This window comes from Phocoena sinus, chromosome 15 (genome assembly GCF_008692025.1).
Source record: "Phocoena sinus isolate mPhoSin1 chromosome 15, mPhoSin1.pri, whole genome shotgun sequence".
Classification (NCBI taxonomy): Eukaryota; Metazoa; Chordata; class Mammalia; order Artiodactyla; family Phocoenidae; genus Phocoena; species Phocoena sinus.
Genome location: NC_045777.1, coordinates 83966865 through 83992280, shown reverse-complemented (window position 1 = coordinate 83992280; position 25416 = coordinate 83966865). Strand labels below are relative to the sequence as shown.

Below are 25416 nucleotides of genomic sequence, written 5' to 3'. Positions count from 1 at the left end.
TTATTTATTTATTTATTTATTTTATTTACCTTTGGCTGCATCAGGTCTTAGTTGCAGCAGGTGGGCTCTTTGTTGTGGAGCTTGGGCTTCTCTCTACTTGTGGTGCGAGGGCTTCTCTCTAGTTGTGGCGGGCAGGTTTTCTCTCTTTAGTTGTGGCACACGGGCTCCAGGGCACGTGAGCTCTGTAGCTTGCGGCACTCGGGCTCTAGTTGAAGTGCGAAAGCTCAGTAGTTGTGGCACGCGGGCTTAGTTACCCTGCGGCACGTGGGATCTTAGTTCCCTGACCAGGGATTGAACCCAGGTCCCCTGCATTGTGAGGGGATTCTTTACCACTGGACCACCAGGGAAGTCCCTATCCTTATGTTTTAACAGTTTGGGGGGTCTTCACAGAGATCCTGGATGGATTCACCTAACAGCACCAGGTAAACTTTGTGTCAAGAGTAGTGCACATCATTCCTCAAGAATTTTAAAGTAAAACTATAAAAAGATCCAGAAATTCCACTTCTGTGTATTTTTTGGAAGAAAAAAACACACTAGTTCAAAAAGATACATGCACCCTTATGTTCATTGAGCATTATTTATAAAAGCCAGTGTATAGAAGCAACCTATGTGTCCATCCATAGATGAATGGATACAGAAGATGCGTTATATATATATATATATATACATATATATATATGTATATATATATATGCACATACACACCACAATGGACTATTAGCCATGAAAAAAAAAAAAAAAGAGTGAGGGGCTTCGCTGGGGTTTCACTGGTTAAGAATCCACTTGCCAGTACAGGGGACATGGGTTCAAGCCCTGGTTCAGGAAGATCCCACATGCCACGGAGCAACTAAGCCCGTGTGCCGCAACTATTGACCCTGCACTCTAGAGCCTGTGAGCCACAACTACTGAGCCTGCGTACCACAACTACTGAAGCTCGCTCACCTAGAGCCCATGCTCTGCAACAAGAGAAGCCACCGCAATGAGAAGCCCACTCAGCGTAGTGAAGTGAAGCCCCCGCTCGCCGCACCTAGAGAAAAGGCCACATACAGCAACAAAGACCCAACGCAACCAAAAATAAAATAAATAAATTTTTAAAAATTTAAAAAAATAATGAAATCTTGCCATTTGTGGCAACATGGATGGAACTAGAGGGTATTATGCTAAATGCAATAAGTCAGACAGAGAAAGACAAATACCGTATGATCTCATTTGTGTATGGAATCTAAAAAAACAAAGCAAAAGAACTAATGTAACTAAACAGAAACAGACTCATAGATACAGAGAATAAACAGGTGGTTGCCAGAGAGGCGTAGGTGGATGAGTGAAATAGGTGAGGGAGATTAAGAGGAACGGATAAGCAGTTACAAAATAAATGAGTCTTTGGAGTGAAATATACAGCATGGGCAATACAGTCAATAACATTATAACTTTGTACGGTGACGGATGGTAACTCGACCACAACTAGACTTAATCTTGGTGATCATTTTCTAATGTATAGAAATATTGAGATTATGCACCTGGAACTAACATAGTGTTGTAGGTCAGTTACACTTGCATGAAAAATTTTTAATTCAAACGAAAAGAATAGTGTGCCTCGTTACCTATAGAGGCTTAGTCATACAGCAGTTCTCTAGAACATATTCATCCTGTGTGACTGTAACTTTATAACCATTGAACAACTCCCCATTCTCTCCTCCCCCACCTCTGACGATTTACGTGTGAATCTTTTAGATACGTCACATAAGTGGAAACACACAGCTTTGTCCTTCTGTGACTGACTTATTTCACTTATCGTAATGTCTTCTAGTTATATCCCCGTTGTCACAACTGGTAGGATTTCCTTCTAATAAGTCTGGATAATATCCTACGTATATACCCCATTTTCTTTACCCGTTTCTGTGTTGGTGAAAATTTGCGTTGTTTTCCTGTCTTGGCTCTGGTGACTAATGCTGTAATGAACATACAGGTGCATGTGTGTCTTCTAGATACTGATTTCCTTTTCTTTGACTATACAGGCTATATTATCGTTTATTATATTATATTACATTATATTCTATTATAGTTAATGTGCTTCCCGGATCTTGTGCTTTTCACAAATTGAAGGTTTGCGGCAACTCTTTGTCGAGCAAGTGTGTTGGCACCGTACTTCCAACAGCAGTTGCTCACTTCTTGTCTGTGTGTCATATGTTAGTAATTCTCACCCTATTTCAAACCCTCCATCAGCAAAAAGATTACTACTCGCCGAAGGCTCAGATGATGGTTAGCATTTTTTAGCAGTAAAGTATTTTTATTTATTTATTTATTTGGCTGTGCTGCACAGCACGTGGCATCTCAGTTCCCTGACCAGGGATCAAAGGTGCACCCTCTGTACTGGAAGGCGAATTCTTGTTATTATTATTATTTCTTTTGTGGCACGCGGGCCGCTCACTGTTGTGGCCTCTCCCGCCGCCGAGCACAGGCTCGGGACGCGCACGCTCGGCGGCCATGGCTCATGGGGCCCAACCGCTCCCCAGCATGTGGGATCCTCCCGGACCGTGGCAGGAACCCGAGTCCCCTGCATCGGCAGGCGGACTCTCAAATATTGTGCCACCAGGAAAGCCCTGGAAGGCTAATTCTTAACCACTGGCCCACCAGGGGGGGTCCCTAAAGTATTTTTTTTTTAACATCTTTATTGGAGTATACTTACTTTACAATGTTGTGTTAGTTTCTGCTGTATAACAAAGTGAATCAGCTATATGTATACATATATCCACATATCCCCTCCATCTTGAGTCTTCCTCCCACCCTCCCTATCCCACCCCTCTAGGTGGACACAAAGCACCGAGCTGATCTTCCTGTGCTATGCGGCTGCTTCCCACTAGCTATCTGTTTTACATTTGGTAGTGTGTATATGTCCATGCCACTCTCTCACTTTGTCCCAGCTTACCCTTCCCCGCGCCGCCCCGCCCCCCCGCCCCGTGTCCTCAAGTGCATTCTCTGCGTCTTTATTCCTGTCCTGCCACTAGGTTCATCAGAACCCCTTTTTTATTTTTTCTTTAGGTACCATAAATATGTGTTAGCATACGGTATTTGTTTTTCTCTTTCTGAGTTACTTCACTCTGTTTCACAGACTCTAGGTCCATCCACCTCACTACAAATAGTTCAATTTCGTTCTTTTTATGGCTGAGTTATATTCCGTTGTATATATGTGCCACATCTTCTTTATCCATTCATCGGTCAGTGGAAACTTAAGTTGCTTCCTTGTCCTGCCTATTATAAATAGTGCTGTAGTGAATATTGTGGTACGTGTCTCTTTTTGAATTATGGTTTTCTCAGCGTCTATGCCCAGGAGTGGGATTGCTGGATCATATGGTAGTTCTATTTTTAGTTGTTTTTAAAAAATAAATTTATTTATAATTATTTATTTATTATTTTTGGCTGTGGTGAGTCTTCGTTGCTGCGGGCGGGCTTTCTCTAGTTGCAGAGAGCTGGCGCTACTCCGTTGCAGTGCGCGGGTTTCTCATTGCAGTGGCTTCTCTTGTTGCAGAGCATGGGTTCTAGACATGCGGGCTTCAGTAGTTGTGGCACGTGGGCTCAGTAGTTGTGGTGTACGGGCTCAGTGGTTGTGGCGCATGGGCTTAGTTGCTCCCTGGCGTGTGGGATCTTCCTGGACCAGGCTTGAACCCGTGTCCCCTGCATTAGCAGGCGTATTCTTAACCACTGCGCCACCAGGGAAGGCTTTTTTAGTTTCTTAAGGAACCTCCACACTGTTCTCCATAGAGGCTGTATCAATGTACATTCCCAGCAACAGTGAAAGAGGGTTCCCTTTTCTCTACACCCTCTCCAGCAGTTATTGTTTGTAGATTTTTTGATGGTGGCCATTCTGAGTGGTGTGAGGTGATACCTCATTGTAGTTTGGATTTTCATTTCTCTAATGATTTGTGTCGTTGAGCATCCTTTCATGTGTTTGTTGGCAATCTTATATCTTCTTTGGAGAAATGTCCATTTAGGTCTTGTGTCCATCTTTCGGTTGAGTTGTTTGTTTTTTTGATATTGAGCTGCATGAGCCGCCTGTATATTTTGGAGATTAATCCTTTGTCAGTTGCTTCATTTACAAGTATTTTCTCCCACTCTGAGGGTTGTTTTTTTTTGGTCTTGTTTACGGTTTCCTTTGCTGTGCAAAAGATTTTAAGTTTCATTAGGTCCCATTTGTTTATTTTTGTTTTTATTTCTATTTCTCTAAGAGGTGGGTCAAAAAGGATCTTGCTGTGATTTATGTCATAGAGTGTTCTGCCTATGTTTTCCTCTAAGAGTTTGATAGTGTCTGGCCTTACACTTAGGTCTTTAAACCATTTTGAGTTTATTTTTGTGTTACGGTATTAGGTAGTGTTCTCATTTCATTCTTCTACAGGTAGCTGTCCAGTTTTCCCAGCCCCACTTATTGAAGAGGCTGTCTTTTCTCCATTGTATATTCATGCCTCCTTTATCAAATATAAGGTGACCATATGTGCGTGGGTTTATCTCTGGGCTTTCTATCTTGTTCTATTGATCTGTATTTCTCTTCCCTAAAGTATATTTCAATAAAAGTATGTACATTGTTTTTTTAGACACAAGACTATCGCACACTTAACAGACTACAGTATAGTGTAAACATAAGTTTTTCATGCAAGGGTGCACCAAAGAATTCATGTGACTCGCTTTATGGCAGTATTCGCTTCATTGCAGTGTTCTGGAACCGAAGTTGCTGTGTCTCTGAGCTGGGCCTGTATACCCAGAAGTGGGATTGCTGGATCATATGGAAATTTTATTTAAAGGATTTTGAGAAAACTCCATACTGTTTTCCACAGTGCCTGCACGATGTTACATTCCTGCCTACAATATGCAAGGGTTACGATTTCTCTGCAACCTTGACAACTCTTATCTTTAAAAAAAATAAAAAATGGTGGGCATTCTAACAGATGTGAGGTAATATCTCATTATGATTTTGATCTGCATTTCCCGGATGATTAGTGACGTTGAGCACCTTTTCATGTACCTGGTGCTGTGTTAAGTCTTTCTAACACACACACACACACACACACACACACACACACACACAAAGGGATAGAAGGAATCTTTTGGAAGTGATGAGTATATTACCGTGATGGTGGTGGTGGTATCACAGGTGTGTACATATGTCCAGACTCATCGAGTTATACAAATTAAACACGGGCTGGGTTTTGTATATCAATTACACGTAAACAAATCTGTAAAAGCCCAGCAACAAGTGGTGTATTTCATGAGCCGGTGAATCCCAGGTACATGTTGTCTCCTCTCCCAGGGGTGAACCCAAGCTGCCATTGAACTTGGCGCACTTTCTGTTTCTTTAGTTTCGCCTTGTATTACTTTTGTGTTTCTGCATTGTTTTCGGATTACAGCTGAGTGGTTCCCCATTTGGAGCAGCAGGGATTCTGAGTTTGGCTCTGTCGTTTGAAGACTTTTGATGGTCTCTCCAAAGGGATTAAGTTTCTACAGAACTAATCTCAGTTAGGTGAGAGGTAACAGAGGATCTGGTTTGTTAGTCTTTTCTTAGTCTTTTCTGTTTGTCTACTTGGACAAGCTCAAATCAATTGAGAATCTCTTGCCCACTGGGAGGAGAACGGCTCTTTAATATCTAGACTGGTGAGCTTTTATTCCTGACTCATGTCTAAGACTTGAGAACTGAAGGTAAAAGTTCCATTCTCTATATGTCTGTGTGTCTGTAATTCAGAAAGGTCTTTACCTCTGACAGTGTGAGTATGTAATGTTTTCCTACTTCTGGATCTATTAAAGTAGATTGTAGAGTCTCTTAAATTAAAGGGTTTCTGTCCTGATTGGCCTACAAAGATACAAATGTGCTTCTAAAAATTATATATCCCTAAAATTCTCAGAGAGAAAGGAATTAGAACTTGTCACACGTTAAATGTGCTAGTAAAGTATTCTTATAGAAATCAAGTCAGGGAATTCCCTGGCCGTCCAGTGGTAGGACTCGGTGCTTTCACTGCCAGGAACGGGGTTCCGTCCCTGGTCAGGGAACTAAGATCCAGCAAGCCTCTGTGTGCAGGCAAAAAAAATCAACTCAGAAATTGAAAGACTTCACGTTTACATAATTTAGGTAAATCTTTGACAAATGAAGCTAATATTTAATATTTTTGGTTTAATAAATATTTACTCCTATCTTAATTATCGGTATTAGGCATACATGTAAAAAAATTCTACTTGGGAGTGTTCTTCCTAAATTTATATAGGTGTGCCCATCAAATAAACTAACATTACTTCTACGTAACATTTAAGGCTATGAAAAATGTACATTTGTGTTTTACCGCATTTAATTAGTATTCCGACAAACTTTCTTTCAGCAGTAACTGTGTTTTGTACTGTGTTAGCTTGTCGATAAATTCTTTAGTTTACGTAAAGCCTTGAACTGATATTAGATTGTGTTACTTACTGGATAATCATTGGATACCGAGGTCATTTCTGAGCAAGACAGAAACCCGAAACATTGATTACTAAGCGTAATCGCCAGTTCTCTGCTCTTGCTGCATGTTTTTATTTGTTCCCTAGAGGCTATGTCTGTGGGTGTGTTAATGAATGTGTTTGTCTCTACCCCTTGGAGAAGTCGTGTAAGGGATGTTTGTGGCTATGTAAAGTTGTGCTCTGTGTGTTCATGAGCTCTCCTAGCCTAAAATGCTGATGTGTGATGGGCAGTTGTCTACTATTCACTGCTAGTTTTCTTTGTGAAATGGAAGTAACTTTGGTTCAAAGTTATCATTAATATAATGTGAATGAGACTTGACCAATAGTAATGTTATCGGCGGGAACAGAACTCAGGTTCAGCTGCTCATCGCTCAGCAGTCAGTGTTCCAGAGACAAGGGTTGGTGGAAGAAGAAAGATGCTTTATTCAGGAAGCTGGCAACCTGGGAAGATGGTGGACTAGTGTCCCCAAAACCATCTCCCAGTGGCCAATTAGAGGGAAAAGCCGGGAAGTCTCTGGGCTGTGCGGGTTAGGGCTACATGCAGAGTAGCACAGTCAGCTCTGACCATGATCTTGAAATTGGTCATGCAGTGGTGTGGTCGGTGTCATGTTGATTGTTTCAGGCACAGTTAATGTTCAACTCCAGTGTTGGTTTGTTCGCATTTCCTTGAGGCCAGTTCCTGGAATTGTGCAAGCCATTGGTTCAGGTCTGCTCAAGATGGAGCAGCTTACGTCATAGCTGCAGTCTGGTGATCATACAGTTAGCTCTCTCCTCTTGTAGTGGTTTTAGTATCTGCAAAACGAGTTAGGAGTGTGTCTCTGACACTGTCACTTATGTCCTTCGGGAGGAACTAAACATCTGTGAGTGCTGTTGTCCTAATGATTAACTGCTTGAACCTGTTCTTTTGTGACTCAGGGGAGGCCTGGGAGACTGCAGCTGTTTTACAAACAAGAGGCAGGGGACATGGAAGGGCCCTGCAGGGTCCTGCTTGGTTCCAGCAGCCGAGAGGTACGACTTTGTATGCAAGATAATGAGATGTAGTTTTTATTAACAGGAACAAAAATAGTTTGGTCCTAAAGTGAAATGACTGATTGTTCCAGCACCAGAGAGAGGATAGTGAAGGACACAACCTCATAGAATATAGAAAGTTGCAGGAGATGGGTGGAAAGGGAATTTCATTTTTGTGGGCCGAAGGCAGCTCAGTTTTGATGTTTATTCCAGAGGTTTTCAAAAAAGAGCTTCTGGTTCTCTGAGTTTCAAATGTTATATCGATGCAAAGCTGGAGTTTGGTTTTCTCTCTGTAAAAATGATAACTGTTTCTAGTGGAGTGTTGGTCTCTTTAATAAGTGGTTGGAAAGTTGTTCTCTACATCTGCCTAAACAGCAGAGCTTCCGTGTCTCACTGGAAGAGCTTTCTGCCCCTAGTTCTGGATTCATCCGGCCTTATTATGTTTTGAAAACTAAATGCACAGGGACTTCCCTGGCGGTGCAGTGGTTAAGAATCCGCCTGCCAGCGCAGGGCACACGGGTTCGAGCCCTGGTCCGGGAAGATCCCACATGCTTTTAGAAACTAGAGCACGGAGAGAGTAAGGTCATATGAAATTTGAGATGCTAAATATTGTCATAGTTTAAGCAGTGTGAAGATTGTTGGAAGAAATTATTTGTCATTCATTCAAGCCATAAACATTTGATGAATGCTTGCAAAAAATAGAAAATAAAGAAACCTCTAGAGGCCGCGAGCCACAGCTACTGGAACCCACGTGCCTAGAGCCCATGCTCCACAACAAGAGAAGCCACCGTATTGAGAAGCTGATGTACCACAAGGAAGAGTCGTCCCTGATCCCGCCAACTAGAGAAAGCGCACGTACAACAACGAAGACCCAGTGCTGACAAAAATAAATAAATAACTTGATACATGTATTTAAAAAAAATGCACAACAAAATTTCTGAGAAAGTTAACCTTTCTTAAAACGGTTTTCCTTTTGGTCTTTTTTTTTTTTTTTTTTTTAAGTGTAGTGTCAGGAATTCCCTGGCATTTCAGGTGTTAGGACTCTGCGTTTCCACTAAGGCCTGTTTTTGATCCCTGGTCAGAGAACTAAGATCCTGCAAGCTGTGTGTCATGGCCAGAAAAACAGCAAAGACAAAATAATCATACTTTAGCCATTAAACACAGTCAAGGACCTTTAGTTCCTCCTCAAGGGCTATCGAGTAATATTCTGAGCCATGTCCTTTGAACAGCTTGGCAGAGACTGAAACCCCCAGGAGGTGGAAGAAATTAACTGCATGCTGCCCACAAGCACGTAGACCCCAGACCAGTTGGAACCAGAAGGCTGATGATGTTGGGTCCCCGTGACCTCACCACCAACCAATCAGGAGAATGTGCGTGAGCTGATCACGCATCCTGTAATCCTCTCTTCAACATGTAGCCACTTTGTCTTTTCCCTGTATAGTCCTCAAGCAAAACCTCAGGAGGGGACAGTTGGTTCTTCGGGACATGAGTCCACCTTCTCCCCTGGACTGCCGGCTTCCTCAATAAAGCTATCTTTCCCTTTACCCAACACTTGTCTCTCAGTATAGGAGTCCTGAATGATGCAAGATGTGCCTCATCTTCTGTAGTTTTCTCTACATGAAAAATAATTCAGGAATCTTTTTCAGAGTTAAGAAATGTGGTTGGATAATCACAACACCATTAAGCGACACCTCGCTGGACAGCAAAGAGGTGAAGCTGATTGGTAATGACCACGCACATCATGACTGTGGGAAGACTTTCATCTTTATTGTATTTTCCAAAAAGCTGCATTGCACGGTGGTCTTTAATAATCTAAAATAACATACAAACACGTTGAGACAAGTTAAAAAATTACGACTGAATTCCCACAATTCAATAATGAGAACTAAAAAAATAAAATTTATGCTTACAAGATTTGGGAGGAAATACCCACCTAGCTATAAGTAGAATGGGAATATTATGTAATATATGAAAGGTATATTATGTAATAGATAAAAATAAAAATCCCTCTTGAAAATGTGAATAAAATTGTATATATGTGTAAATATACAACAGCTGTAATACTCATCACAAAAGGTTTGTTGGAACAAGGTGTTTCAAAATGAAGACTATTTCAAAACTATTTAAAATAAATATATAAATATAAAAATAAAATAATTTTATAGGTGACATTTTCAAAATAAGCCTGTGAAAGTTAAGTCATCAGTCACGACCCTATGGCTCTCATTATATATTTTAAACTTTTTTCTATCCTATTCTGAGTCCCTGCACTCCATCTTCAAATGCTTCTAGACCGGGGCAAACAAGTGTATAAAAAATGGGACCTCAGGGGTGATTTGAATGAAATGATCTGAAAATTGGGGGTGGTGACTTCCAAAAGGATGGAATCTGAGAAAAGCCTGTTTTCTTATTGTCCTGCCACAGACTCCTAGAAGCATGCCCCGCTCCTAGGAGTATGATATGAAAACTCTTCTCAGCTCATTCTAGAAGATGCTGGGTTCTTCGCGATTGTCTGCACAAGAGGCTTTCTCCCTTCCTTCCTCACAGCTGTCATCACCGTCTGGAGTGCCCTCGTGTTGAACATCCTCATCTCTCCTGGGCTCTGTGATCTGGACGTAAGAGAAAGAGCAAGGATGTCAGATTTCAAAGTGGCAACTGTGCAGATATAAAGGTTTTCCCATGCTTAGTCAACTCTAGCCAGAACTGAGGCTCCTTTATGATTGCAGTTTTATCTCAAATTCTCCATTCTGAACCCCAGTCCTGAGCCATTCATTGTTTTCAAGTGTGATTCTTGGACTCTGGTGACCCTGACTCCAAAAACTACTGAATACACCTAAGGTCAGGCCCAGCAATCTGCTTCATAGCGAAGACCCCAGGTGATTCTGCTCAGGGAGCTGGCATTTGGAGAATGCAGCTTTAGTCTTAACTCACCTTGGTCCTTTGGCACCACTTCAATTCTGGACTTGGCACCACACTATAGACATCTCTGACAAGTCAACATCGTGGACCAGGAGACCTGATGCCGGATCCCTAACCCTGACGCTAACCCTGCATCCTAATGTCTATTTATTATTAATTTTTCATTTATTTACTTATTTCCTTATTTTATTTTTGGCTGCATTGGGTCTTCGTTGCTGCACGTGGGCCTTCTCTAGTTGCGGTGAGCGAGGAGTACTCTCCGTTTCTTCTCATGACGTTGGCTTCTCTTCTTGTGGAGCATGGGTTTCTAGGCGCACAGGCTGAGTAGTTGTGGCTTGCGGGCTCTAGAATGCAGGCTCAGTAGTTGTGGCTCGTGAGCTCTAGAGCTCAGGTGCAGTAGTTGTGGCGCACGGGCTAAGTTTCTCCACGGCATGTGGGGTCTTCCGGGCCAGGTCTCCAACCGGTGTGCCCTGCGTTGGCAGGCGGATTCTTAACCACTCTGCCACCAGGGAAGTCCCTGGATCCTAATGTTTAAATAATACTCAGTCCTAAACTTGGTTAGTGTTACGGGCTGAATGTTTGTGTCCCCCAAATTCTTATGTTGAAATCTTAAAATCTTAACCACTAAGGTGCTGGTATTAGGAGGTGGGGTGTGTTGGGAGGTAGAGCCCTCATGAATGAGATTATTGGCCTTGTAAAGAGACTGTGGGGTGTTGTTTATGAGCCATGCAGTCTGTAGTAGGTAGGGCAGGTCGAATGGACTAAGACAGCTAGTTTGCAAGATTTAAGCCAAATGTTTGCTCAGTCCTCTGCCCACATCTAGAATTCTAATGTGTCAATTGTAATGAGCCATGCTGAAGATGGCATTCCTTAACCTTCACTCGTTGTGAGAAACCCCTTGACCGTAAACTTGAGGGGGAAAAGGTGAATTGTACAAGAGGAATCATTGGTCCAGAAGTGGTGAGTCAGGGGAAATAAAGAGTCACAGGTCATCTGGCCATAAGCAATTTGAAAGTAAATTTGGATGAAAATAAAGACATTACTTTGTTGTAGATGAATGCTAGAACCCATATCCCTGAGGGATGTAAGGCCAAAAAATGGAATGAAAAAGAGAAACTGGAAACACAGTATATGGAGAAAAGCACCGTCTCGTCAAAGCTGTTATTTGGACCCAGTTGCTTTGGGTGAAATGATTTCAGTGACACCATGCGTCTGGGATAAACTGGTTTCCCGAGGTCTGGCGCCCACGGGCCCCGCGGTGCTGGTGTCTGTATGTGGCTGTCAGTCCGTGGCTGGGCGCTGAGTCGGCGTGTGGCTGCGTGCCCATCTGGCCCCCTTCACAGCGTGAGAGGTGATGTGGGTGCAGCAGTGGGATTCCTCTGATTTCCTCAGTACACAACACGTCATTCTGCCGGCACCTTTGCTGACGCACGCAGACCTACCTTTGCGCAGGCCGATGACCTGAGGCCTGCGTGCTCCTGAGGCCCCTGGGGCAAGAGGGTGCGATCTCTTCCCCACACCCAGAGCTCTGGATCAAAAGCCTGGATCTGGAAAGAAAAACAGCCCTGGTAATGAGGATGCCGCGGCCTCCTGTAGCCCGGCCTCTGGTTCTTTCTCGTCCATCCCCAAGTCCCAAAACCGAGTTCCCGTGATCCCCCCCTCCTCTCCGGCCCTCCCCCTCCCCGAGACCGCCACAGCCCACCCACCTGCTCGCACTCTTCCCGAGTGACCCTCGTCTTCCAGCCCATGGAACGGATGAACTGGGAACGCAGTTTGTGGAACAAGGGACGCTGGGAGCGGTTCTTCCCATAGAGGAACAAAAAGATGGCTTGTTGGGGGCCTGGTTGTCCTCTTCCATGTCGCTGGCCACATAGCTGGGGAAAGACATCAGGCCGCTGTCATCAGGACAGGAAGGGCCTCCACTTGAGATCAGCTTCCCAGGAAAGAGGCAGGCTGAACATCCTCACACGACCCACCAGCCCTGCCCAGCGTCACCGTCACCGTCACCGAGAGCCGCCCAGTCATCAAGGAGGCACCGCCAGGCAGGACCTTCGGAAGGGTGCCTCTCACACCTTGAGGATGAGGACAAAATCCAAACCCCCTGTTCCCTTCAACTTGTTTTATGTGCACACACCTCTCTCCCTATGTTGTAGGTACATGTACAGTTCCTGAGGGCAGGAGCTGATCTGATCTGTTTCTGCATTCATCCCTCTCCAACCAAATTGACACATTAGGGCTTGGTTCATATTGATGCCATGAATGCAACAGCCTTTTGTGATCTCTGTTCCCATCAGCTCATATCCCCGGCATGTAGGGTGTACTTATAAGGTTTCATTAGATGAATGAATGAATGAATGAATGAACCTTTTAATCTCATAGCCAAATGCAATACTGATGACCTCGAAGACTCACAGTAACGAACATTTGCAAAATGAAAAGAATTGTGCTGAGTGTTTTGGGAATGCAGTGACATTTTGACAAGACCTGCCTTCCACATTGTGTCCAGTCCAGTGGGACTGGGGAGGGGGAAGGGGGGAGATAAGAAATGACTATAATGCAAAGCATCACGTTATAATACGATTTTAACTCAAGTGCCTCCGGGATGCAGAAGTTAGGGAGATCAGGCATCGTGAAGGTTTTGGTGTTTGAACCCACTTTAAGCATAGGGTCATTTTCTTCAGATAAATGTGTGGGAAAGACACCTGGACAGAAAGCCCAATAGAAACTTAGAGGGCAGGGTATTTGGAAGGAACAGTGGAACACAGGAATAAAGTATCAGGACAGTGTGATGGAGATTGCAGAGGGAGTTGAATTCCAACCCAGAACTCTGGTCTTGATTTGGCACGTCATTAGCCAATGAAATTGTGTGAAGCGGTCAGACCTGTGTTTTGGGAGGATATTCAGGCAGATAGAGCCGACTGGCTTGGGAGACTTGGAAGAAACGTCAGTGGGGAGCATTTTACACCAGATCCGCGCTATGTGATAAGGGCCCGCCGATTGTGGCATTTGTCGTGGGAACTCAGAAACGGAAGATAATCACACTTGGTGCTGATGTGGGAAGACCCGAGATTGGAAAATCAGAACCGGAAACGTCTCAAGTCTGTTTACTCGGGGGCAGGATGGTGTCAGTTCTTTCTTCCTCTCCTCTTAGGAAGGTTTTGTGTTTTGCTTTGTTTCGTTCAGTGTTTTAATTGACATTAGGGTAGTTTGTTTTGACAGTGAATGGTATAAAAAACATAACTTTGTTTGAAAAAGAAACCACTGTACCGTAATCCTGTCATTTTGATACCAGAGTAAACAGTACAAAGGGGTTTAAAAAAATAGATGAAAGGTCAGAGCCCACGTCTCTCTCTGCCCTCCCAGGGTGTTGAATACTGATGGCGGGGATGGAGCAAGGTACTCACAGAGCTATGAAGAAATGGATTCTCTGGAATTGCCAGGGGAAGAGCCCGGCCCGGCTAAAATAAGCTATCACCATCGACAGGAGATACTGATGGAAAGAGGGAAAAAAACGTAGGAGAGAGGTCACCTCCTGGAAGAGGAGAAAGAGTGGGAGGGAGAAGGGAGCAGGGGTCGAGGAATGGGTGGTGCCACTTGGAGAGGAGACCCCCCGTGTTGGGTGAGCCTGATTATTTGGGGAAGGGAGAGGACAGAAGGTCAGAGTTTGGAACGCTCCAAGGATGGGAGGCTGTGGGTTTGAGGTGTGGACTTAGGGCCACTGGCACTGGATTGTGTTTGATGAACCGGAGCCAAGGCGAGTCCCCAGGAGCTGAGAGGAGAGGGGACTTAGGCAGCAACCACCAAAGGGGCACACCTGGGCCTCAGATCCCAGAGGGGACCTCGAGGCCCCTGGAGGGAAGTGTTGACAAGGCATCAGGTTGGGGGGGACTGGAAACGTGGGTGTAGAAAGCACCCCGTGCCCCCACCCAGGACAGGCGCTGGAGCTGGAATCCATCTCAGCGGGTGATTTACCTTGTCAGATACTTCCAGCCTTTTGTCCCAGGCAAGGAATTTCTTAACGACGGGATCCTCTGTGAAAAGAGGGCAGATGTTGCCAGTGGGAACAGGGCTGTCATGGGAGCATTGCAGGGCCAAGAGAGAGAACGCCCCCCCCGGGGAAATGCCAAGTTGTGGCCCAGGGTGAAGCTGAGGGAAGAGGGGATTGAAGACCATTCACTGTGGGAGGAAAGGGGGTGACTCCCCTTCTAGGGGGGCCAGTGACATGGAGTGATGCCCCTTCATCGTGCATTCACGTATCAGTGCAGTGGGCATCGAGTTACTCTCAGCCAGTTTCTCAGTTGAGAGTCTCATTGGGGCGAAGATGGACTGTCAGCCCCCGCCCCTCCGCCCTGCACCAGTAAGATTCAAAAGGCTAGTAAGAGCTAGAGTCTCAGGGGTACAGTTGAAGCCAAACAAACCTAACCCTGTATCATTTCTAAATCTAACCTCATCCTGCATCATTTACGTGTCCCCTGTATCCTTTATTGCATCATTTACGTGTCCCCTGTATCCTTTATCCGTAGACAGTCCGCCAGGGACGGAGAGCGCACCAACTAGCAGGGAATTGTTTTCCACTGGAAAAGTGTAGTCATGGGAAGATTTGTTTCTTTGTTGTTCAAGTATAGGATTGGAGGGTGCTGGGCGAGGGGGCGGGTCCTTACCGAGCATCCTGTTGAAGACCTCGTGGTGCTCAGGCAGCACTGAAGACACCCGCTGTCGCTTCAGCTTCATCTTGAGCCCAATCAGCCACTCCACGACCCAGGTGTCCTGGGCCTCAGCGGCCGGGTCGCCCTCCACCTCCGCTCGGAACGCCACTGACCTCTTCCTCTTCCTGCCGGGGCGCTGAGGCGGGGAGGTGCAACCGGCCCAGGGGGCTGACGAAGGAGAAGAGACTACAGTATGACGCTCTCGTCTTGGGAATTCAGCCACTGGTGACCACCCAACCCCACCCCGACTCTGCCTCCCCCCTGAAGCACCCCCGTGCTTTCCATTCTCACACACCGCTGACCTTGCCCCAAGTCATCTTTCCATCTTTCTCTGTCCATATCTACCGATCCCTCCCCTGACTCCTGTTGTCATTTTTCCAGCTTGCTGTCCTCGAAACTCTTTCTCATGGTAGATAATTTCTCCCACCAGGAGAAAAAAAAAAAAAGAACCCTCCCCTTGTTTCCTCTCTTCCCTTCTCTCATCCTTGGATCTCGTCTCCTAACCGTCTTTCTTGCTCCCCAGGTGTTCCGTGTCCGCAGCTCCTGTGCTCTCCTCCCTCAATCCCTGGCTTTCCGAATGTCTCCTTTCTTTCATAGGCACCTTTTGTGGGGGCTCTTTCCCGACCTCTGTACCCATTCCTCCTTACCGGTCAAGCCTCTGAAATTCCTTCTCGTGCCAGCTCCCTCACCTGACGGTCCTGGGATTTCTTCATAGACAGTCACCTCCAGGGGGTACCCTGAGGAGCTGGACTGGCAGGTCTCGTCCTCAGCCTGGGAACTCGGTGGACGATTGTCCATGATGTCTCCCAAACTCTTCCCTTCCTCGAAGCCTAGACTCTGCTTTGTCCCAACTCTTGTTCTGGACTTGGGCTAAACACGAGTGGTCGTCTCTTCTCCAAGCTGCGGGGCAACTGGCAGTGGAGAGAAGCTCTGGCGAGATGCTATTGTCTACTACTGTTGCTGAGCACCACGGAGTCTGGTCCTTCCAATCAGGAAGGTCGGAAGCCTCTGATGTCATCATCCGTCATTCCAACCTGGCAAGCAGTTTGAAGGAAATCACAAGTAACTGTCAGACCTATGTGTGCACTTGTCCCAGAGATCAGGGGTAAACGGTATCTCCTGCCAGTGACCCAACCTCTGCCCGTCCTCCAAAACCCCCCTCAAGGTGTCCAGACCCTGCTTTACTGCTTCCCAGCAGGTGAGCTGTCCTGTCCTCTCCGTGCTGGACTCTCCCCCTCCCTCCCATTCCTTTTCCACGGGCTGGTGGGAGAGTGGGGAGAGGGACGAGGAGACTTAGGGGAAGCAGCAACGGTTCAGCCTTATAAGAGTGAGATAAGGATGTCAAAAAATATCCGGGTACATTGACTCACTGGATTAAAAAGTTACGTTAAAACATGGAATTTTGCAAAGCTCTTCTGCTCAGTGTGTACTGGCACTGTGTTCAGAATTCTGTAGTGGAGGAGCACACGTCCACTACCCTCAGGCACCTTTGAGTCCAAGAGGCATTTGAGCAGCTAAAATCATACGGAATTACACGTGCTCACGCACCCTTCAACGGGTGTCTACGACAGACACACACACACACAGACACACACAAAGGGCACCTTTGGATTTCACAAAGTCCATGGATTGTCCAAAGCCTGCCCCTCGATTCCAATTAAGAAGTTCTCGTCTACTTATCAAAATTTTGAGAATGTAGTATGACTGTTGTCCCAGAGATTTCACTACCTGAATAAAAATGTCACATGTACAAAAAGCCTTAATGGGAAAATCTCCAGTTCAAGACAGGTGATTTTTCTATGAGGGTAGGAAGTACACGGTAGCCGAGATGCAGAGAAGAAAATAGCCCACTCAGGATCAAGCAGTGTCACTGGAAGCTTCTTCTGAACTTCCCAACTCATGCTTCCACTCATCGCCTGGAGGTCTGAGTCTTGCATTTCCTCCCCCCTCCCTCCCTCCGCCCTTCTCTCTTTTTTTATTGTGATAAAATTTGCATTCCATGAAATTTGCCCATTTTAAGGGTACAGTTGAGTGACATGAAGAATTCACATTGTTGGGTTTCCCTGGTGGCACAGTGGTCAAGTATCCACCTGCCGATGCAGAGGACACGGGTTCGAGCCCTGGTCCGGGAAGATCCCACATGCCGCGGAGCACCTTAGCCCGTGCGCCACCAGTACTGAGCCCGCAAGCCATAACTCCTCAGCCCGCGAGCCACAACTACTGAGCCCGTGCGCCTAGAGCCCGTGTTCCGCTGTAAGAGAAGCCACCGCAATGAGAAGCCCATGCACCGCAGCGAAGAGTAGCCTCCGCTCGCTGCAACTAGAGAAAGCCTGCGCACAGCAAAGAAGACCCAACGCAGCCAAAAATAAGTAAAACAAAAATCTTAAGAACAAAAATAAAGAATTCTCATTGTTGTGCAAGAATCCTCACTAGCCGTCTCCAGAATGTTTTCATGCTGTCAAACTGAAACTCTGTCCCCATTGAACACTGACTCCCCATCCCCCCCAACCCCTGACACCCACCCTTCCACTTTCTGTCTCCATGAATTTGAGCCCTCTGGGGATCTCTCCGAAGTGGAATCATGTAACATTTGTCCATTTGTATCTGGCCTATCCACTTAGCATAATGTCTTCAAGTGTCCTCCGTGTGGTAGCCTGTGTCAAAATTTCCTTCCTAGACCCCAAAGCCAGTGTGGACAGTACACAGTGAGTGAGAAGGAAATAAAACCCTGGGTCTGAAGAAGTTCAGATGTATGCCAAGTGCAGTGGGAAACCAGTGAATGACAGGTGTCGTGATCCAGTTGCACTGAAAGGGAAACAATTGATGTTGGCTGCTGTAGAAATGGATGGGTGGGGATTCAGCAAGAGTGGAAGTCGGGAGCCCCAGATATGGTTAGGAATTTGGCGTGGTAGTGCAGGAAGACGATGTCTGAGGAGATGAGTGAACTCAACAGGTTCCATATATTTGGAGGGAGAATCAGCAGGGCTCATCGGGGGATCAGATTGGGGGGCGGTAGCGGGGCGGTATTTCTGTTTACTGTGTGTGCACGTGTGTGCTGAGACTTACCTGTGTCTACAAAGAAACACTAACCTTTCCTCTTACAAGTGGAATTGTTAAATTTTCACTGCTTATACAAAGAAATGTCAAACAATCATTGAGAAATACATAAATGCTCTTTCTATCAATTAGAAACTTTCCTTCCTGTTTGTGGATGAATAATATCTGTTGTATGAATATACACACTACATTTTCTTATCCATTCATCTGTCAATGTACGCTTGTGTTGTTTCCACATTTTGGCTCTGAATCTTGCTTTTGAATTATTGTTTGGACTTTGATGAGAAGTCTCTGTTGTTCAGGATGTCCAGAGTTTTAATATGTCTTTTGATCGCTTACATATTTCTAATTAGCCCAAGCAATGCATACGTAGAGTCAAATCAGTTCATCCAAGGTGCAGGGACTGAGTGTCTCTTGGTTTGCACTCGTGGACTTCCTGAGATGTGCTAGGTCTCAGAGGCCATGCAAAGAGCGTCTGAGGTCCTCCAGAGCTGCCACAGCCCGGCTCTCCTCAGGGTCCACACTGCTGGGAAAAGCACTGCTGCCTGAGGACCTTTGTCCCTGTGCTGTAGACGTTCCATCGTTAGGAGGCAAATGAGTTCAGATATGCATTCATCGTGCTTTCAACCATCACCGCTGACTGGGTCCTTGTATAACAGAACAGAAGCTCATTCTCCCTCTTCCCTAACAGGCTTTCAAATCTTAGAAGGTTGGTATTCTGTCCCTGTGAAAATTTCTCTTGTATACTGTGAAATACCCTGATTGCTTATCTAGTCTTCAGATCTGGATTTGCATAATCCCACCCCACCTCACCTTGTCCAATTGTGCTACAGTCGGGTGGGAACCATCTTAAGATGTGTTGGTATGTTGTCCCAAAACTGTGTAAACAGCCCAGATCGAATCTGATGTTGTAAGTGAGCAGGACCTTGTGGGGCCTTCTGGGACGGATTCTCTCCATGTCTTCTGCCTGATTCTTGTCTTTAGAAAATTTTAGCCTCCTAGCCTTCCCTGAGTTCGAAACGGACAATTTAATCAGAGAAGGCAGAGAGTGCAAAAAGAAAGGAAAAGAGTCCAAAACGACCAAATAATACTAGTGTAGCCGTTAAACAAAGCCAAGGACATTTCCTTCTTCCTCAAGGGCTGTAGATACTGTTCTGAGCCTCGTCCTTGGAGCTGTTTTGCAGAGACTGAAGCCCCCATCAGGTGGAAGAAGTTAACTGCATGCTGCCCACAAGCACGTAGACCCCAGACCAGCTGGGACCAGAAGGTTGATGATGTTGACCTCAAATTACCTCACCACCAACCAATCGGAAGAATGTCCACAAGCTGACCACACACCCCTCAACCTCCCCTCCCTCACCCCACTCTTTTGTAATTTCAGTTTAAACATTGTAAAATTTTATTTGGGGACTCTAGTTGATTTACGATGTTGTGTTAGTTTCCAGTGTACAGCAAAGTGATTCAGTTCTATGTACACAGATATCTTTTCTTTTTCAGATTGTTTTCCCATTTAGGTTATTATAAAATTTTGTGGTTTTTTTCGTCGCGCTCTGTGGCTTGCAGGATCTCAGTTCCCTGACCAGGTATTGAACCCGGGCCACGACCGTGAAATACCAGAATTGTAACCTCTGTGCCAGCAGGGGACTCCCTAGGTTAATAGAGAATATTGAGTAGAGGTCCCTGTGCTATACAGGAGGTCCTCGTTGATTGCCTATTTTATATATAGTTGTGTGTATATGTTAGTCCCAACCTCCTGATCTATTCCTCTCCCCCCCCATTTCCCCTTTGGTAACCATAAGTGTGTTTTCTATGTCTGTGAGTCTGTTTCTGTTTTGTAAAGAAGTTCATTGGTATCATTGTTTTAGATTCCACATAGAAGTGATATCATATGGTATTTGTCCTTCTCTGTCTGACTTCCTTCCCTTAGTATGATAATCTCTAGGTCCATCCATGTTGCTGCGAATGGCATTATCTCGTTCTTTTTTATTGGCTGAGTAGTATTCCATCGCATGTATGTACCACGTCTTCCTTATCCATTCCTCTGTCGATGGACGTTTAAGTTGCTCCGATGTCTTGGCTATTGTAAATAGTACTGCTATACATATTGGGGTGCATGTGTCTTCCTGAATTATGGTTTTCTCTGGGCATATGTCCAGGAGTGTGATTGCTGGGTCGTACGGTAGCTCTAGCTTTTAGTGTTTGGAGGAACCTCCACACTGTTCTCCATAGTGGCGGCACCAGTGTACATTCCCACCAACAGCCTCACCCCATCTGTAAACACCTTTCCCTGAAAGCCATTGGGGAGTGGGGGCCTTCTGAGCCCTAGATACCTGGACCCCTTGCTTGTTGCCGTGCCATAAACGCGGCACTTTCCTTCACCGTGACCCGGTGTCAGTAGATTGGCTTTAGTGCGTGCGGGCGAGTGGACCCAAGTTTGGTTCAGTAACAGCGTGTTTGGAGACAAGCAAAACTATCACCTCTCCTCCTCTCTTTTCCTCCTGTGGATGCAGTTTAATATAACAACGGCTGTAGCTCTAGTGCAGAAATATCAGGAGAGTGCAGCACAAGTGCTTCGTCAATACAATCCTTTCGGCATGAGAGTCACGTGGAGAAAATATTACAACACAGATGCCTGGACCCGGCCTCTCAGATTCTAATTCCACAGCACTGAGCTAGGGCCTAATTTTAACTTTCTCAATTGACATGCTTCTGATTTGGAAATATCTGGGTGGGATGTGCCACCCAGGCTGGTTGCGGTAGGGGGGCATCAAGGTGTCGTTGAGTGAAATAAGGAGGGAGGTGAACCGTGACCTGGATTTCACCCAGGCATCCTCTGGCAGGGCTGTGGCCAGGCCATGGGTCCACAGCTGAGCGGACGTCTGTGTCAGCCTCCAATCCTCCTGCCAACGCGTCCGTGACAACCCCTCCAGCAGCCCGGTGCTGCCGTGGATAAGGAGCCCTGGGATCGGAGTTCAGCCCAGGCACCTACCTGGTACATGCATAGTGCATGTGCTGGTGAGGAAACCGCCCTCTCCACCGGGAAGCCTGGAGCACATCCTCCCGTACAGCCCTCAGAGGGGACCAGCCCTGCTGACACCTTGATCTCAGACTTCCAACCTGCGTAAACGTCAGACAGTGCATTTGTGTTGCTTAAGCCCGCCACTTTGTCGTACTTGGTGACGCAGCCAAGCAAACTGCTACGACCTGTATTTTTAATAAGAAGGATTTCACATGGGACGGTCGCTTTCCTGCTTCCCCTGCCTTTATTTTTTTATTTTTATTTTTTAAAAAATATTATTTTCTCTTAGGCTGTGTCGTGTCTTAGTTGCGGCACACGGGCTTAATTGCCCCGTGGCGTGTGGGATCTTAGCTCCCGGACCAGGGTTCCCGGGCTTCGAACCCGCGTGCCCTGCATTAGAAGGCAGATTCGGTAAAACTTGAACACCAGGGAAGTCCCTCTCCTGCCTTCAAATTAAGACGTGTTGCTGAACTTCAAAGAAGAACCTGTCCTTTTCTGTTAGATTAGAAACCTGAGTTTTCTTCTTAAATGTTGCGTTTCCCGGTTGTGGTAGATGTGTTAGTGTTGACAAAAATGGCTGAGAGACTTGAAGAGGAAAATGACTTTACAAATCCTGAAGATGGGTGCCAGTTATCGTGATAAAATTGCTATGTTAAGAGACCAAAAATAAACAGGAGAAAACACAGGTAAGTACTTAGGAAATGCCGGATGGGAAAGGCTTCTTCAAGTACAGTGTCAAAGCAGATGAAAAGTATGAAGTGAAAGTGACAGATGTGAACACAACATATTTTTTAAGTGTCTGTATAAGAGAATGTGAGAGTAAAAAGTTAAAAAGATAAAGAACAGGGATTGACAGATACACACTTGTATATGTAATATAGATAAACAGTGATGACCTAGTGTATAGCACAGGGAACTATGTTCAATACCTTGTAATAACCCATAATGGAAAAGAGGCTGAAAAAGAACACATATATTCTCACATAAATACATGTAACCGAATCACTTTGCTGTACACCTGAAACATTGCAAACCAAATATACTTCAGTAAAAATAGAGAACTGACAAAATAGGGGAAATATCTGTAGTTTATAATAGAGATGCAGATCCACAAGGAGAAAGCTTTGTACTGTAAGGATCCGTATATATGAGGAGATCCTAAGGAAACCAAAGTAAAAGGTGGCCGTTGTTGCTTCTGGTCAAGGTGAAGTCGCAGGGTCCAGGTTTACTCTCCGAACTTAAAACAGCTTTAAAAAGGGGGAAATGTATGAAATGACGGGTTTTCGCCTTTTGGAGAGAGGGGTGAGTCGTGAGGGACATCAACTCACTGCTGGACATCCTATTCATTGGGATGACTCCGTACTTTTATTCCCTTTTTTAGAGCATTTCCTCAAGACAACTGGTAATAGAAATACTTCCAGAGAGTGTCCAGGGCAGAGTACAGGGCAGGGGGCTGGGGAGCCCAGCATGTCCCTGGGCTGAAGGGATAGAGTGAGGTGTTGAGGTGGGCACAGCAGCTGGGGTTCACAGGCCACCCCAGTGTTCTGCTGAGACCCGGTCGGTGCACGTGGGTGAGGTGAGAACTGGAGGCCTGGTGGCGGGCTGATGGGCGCACTGCCCACCCACGGTGCTTCCAAGCAAGGTACTCCGTGTTGCTGACGTCTTTACGTGGTGAAAATGGAAAATGCAAGAAATGTGCCCTGGAGGTTTGCCAGGCTCAGGCTCAGAGCAGGCGTGGTCGCTGTCATTCCCACACAGGCAGCATTTCATCGGTGAGAATTCAGGCAGAGGCCACAGTCAACAGCAGCAAGAACCGGAAGAGACCATTCCTGGCTCTAAGCAGCCACTTCCAAGCGCAATTTTGGAGAAGCACGCATTTTGTGCAGGATTAATTTAATGTGGCAGTTCAGCTGGGGAAATCAGGAATGCGTTATGTGCTTATTCATTTGGCCAAATCATCACTTCTTATTTCCGTTTTTAGAGGATTTCCTCAAGACGCTTGTAATATAAATAGTTCCTCTGTCCCTTTCATAAGTATCTAAATCTTTTTAAAAGCTAAATCAGTCTCTTGCCAGCATTACAACCCAGGAATGTCTTTGTTAAGGACCTGAGAGCTATCTTCTTTATCTCTCTGTCACCGGGGGAGTTTAGGCTAGGTGTTAAGCACTTTGCTCTGAGCTGTAAGTACCTGCTTGTCCTAGAGGTAGGAGCAGTTGTCTTTCTCCTTTGGGTAAAGGGTATTAACTAGCATGGACAGCCACCGAGATTACCAGGTGAATTTAGGATATACTCTGAAAGAAGGTATGCCATTTTTATGGTGTTGTCAAGTCTTTTCACGGGAGACAAGTTCCCGTTTATCTTGAGAACATGTATGCAACAGATTTTATCTGCTGAGCTATAAAAAAAAAAAGTGAGGTTGATTTCATTTGCACAAACATTAATGCTTCGCCTGTGGTGCACAACACAGTCTGGTTTAATGGTTGTTCAACAGTAAAACCGTTTTCTTTACGTCTACATTTGTGGAGAGGATTTTCTCGGTTGGGGGGAGATTTTTTTTTATTTTGTTTGTTAATTACTTACGTAATTAATTAATGGGACTGCACTGCGCAGCATGCGGGATCTTAGTTCCCCAACCAGGAATCAAACGCGTACCCCCTGCAGTGGAACCTAGGAGTCTGAACCACCGTACCGCCAGGGAAGTCCCTGGAGATTTTATTTTTAACTTTTCCCCTAGCAGCTTTTAAGGAACAGTTGGCCAAGAACACAGTTATATTATTTCACCCCCAAAATACTGATAAATCATTACCCTTATGATCCCATTTTTGAAAAATGATATTTTTACCTTACATAAACAGTATCCTCTTTAAGAGGTAAGATCCCTAGTATCTGATTTTCGTACAGTTTTTATCGCGTTGGTTGCGTAAACAGTTACAATTTCTATTTTCTTTTCTTTCCGTGGGTAATATTAGTTTGTATCATGGCTGGGCATTTATTGTATCCTAGGATTTGAAGGAAAGTTGTAGCGTTTCAGTTAAGCGAACATGATACACTCCTTCCCCTCTCCTAGCGGTGGGGGAATCTCAGATGTAACCCGAAATGTCTCAGGGCAGGGAAAGGACCAGGGACCCTGGAGGCCATCACACAGCCCCCGCTTGAGGCCACAGCTTTCCTTGATCCCTAACAGGAGTGAAGACAAATGGGCAATTGAGTCCCTGGTCCAGACGGCGCACCGTCGCAGCCCAGCAGCTCTTCACGGCCAGATGACACGAAGACATTTAAGTCGCTCACTAAGTGGACGGCGCGGAGACTTCTGGGAAATAGAGTCCTGGTACTTGTCCCGCTCTCCGGTCGGGCTTTGGCAGGCGGACTTCCGGCGTCCTCCTGCGCAGGTGCGCCTCACGGTTTGTGCGTGCTGGCGCAACGCATCGTCGCCGCGCCGCGCTCGCTTCCTGTGTGTGCCCTGGTCTCCGCTGGTCGTGGTTCCCTCGACTTGGCCTCTTGTGGGCGAGCGTTTCGGGGCCTGCGGGGCTGGGCGCCGTCCGGCCCGGCCGGCAGCCAGCGCGAGCGGGTTGTTCGGGCGAGGGTTCGCGTAGGCCGGGCGGAGGCTGGAAGTGGGACCCCCGAGCTCGAGCTGCGGAGCCCGCGGCCTGGGCCGGAGTGGCCGAGCGGCCGGCGGCCGGCGGCCGGCGGCGGTGCAGTGCCCGACCGTCTGCAGCGCGCGGCATAGCGAGTTCCCGGGAGAGACGTGGGCCTGAAGGGAGTTTGTGCCGTAGGCCCAGAGCCGACTCCTCGGTCCCAGTGGCTTCGGGAGGCGCAGCGGAGGAGCAGCCCCCGGACCGGAGCCTCGGGAGCCCGGGGCCGGTCCTCTAGTCTCGACGGGGTAGGTGTTGCGTGTGCGGGCCTGCAGGCGGTTGTGGACCCTGCGGCCCTTGGAGAGCAGGGCTTCGGGTAGCCCGCCCCTGTCCCCGCGGTAGAGCGACCGGGAGGGTTTGACAGCTTCCCCGAGGTGGATGGACCGGGCTGCAGGGCAGGTCCGGCTGCTCCGGATGGGGCTCCCGTGGGACTTGTGAGCTCCGGGGGTCCTGTGGGAGCAGGGGCGGGACGTGCCGCGTCCATCCCTCCGTCCAACCGCGATCCTCCTCGTCTTCGTCCTCCTGTCGCCGTCTGGGCATCTCGCACGTGTCTCTCAAAGCGCGTTAGCACATTGGTTGTCTAAGCTAAGCGTCCGCTGCC

At 46.5% G+C, this 25416-nt stretch overlaps 1 protein-coding gene and 1 long non-coding RNA gene across 10 annotated transcripts in view; one reads left to right on the top strand and one right to left on the bottom strand.

Moving 5' to 3' along the window:
* Positions 1–2719: 2719 nt before the first annotated feature.
* On the bottom strand, positions 2720–24498 carry LOC116739574. Its single transcript, XR_004345641.1, has 3 exons — positions 24366–24498; positions 16263–16266; positions 2720–2731 (listed from the first exon to the last, which is right to left on the bottom strand). It is a non-coding gene; the product is annotated as an uncharacterized LOC116739574 (long non-coding RNA).
* ZNF12 (zinc finger protein 12) overlaps positions 24380–25416 on the top strand; it is a 47419-nt gene continuing 46382 nt past the window's right edge. For 5 of the 9 annotated variants that reach the window (XM_032603939.1, XM_032603938.1, XM_032603936.1 and 2 more), the window contains exon 1: positions 24598–25063. Coding sequence is in view for 1 of the 9 variants with exons in the window: in XM_032603931.1 (XP_032459822.1) it covers positions 24444–24572 (129 nt within the window). In the remaining 8 variants the exon portion in view is untranslated. Of the gene's footprint in view, positions 24573–24597; positions 25064–25416 lie in introns of those variants that run through there. The other 4 variants (XM_032603931.1, XM_032603940.1, XM_032603937.1 and 1 more) reach the window with 4 other exon arrangements.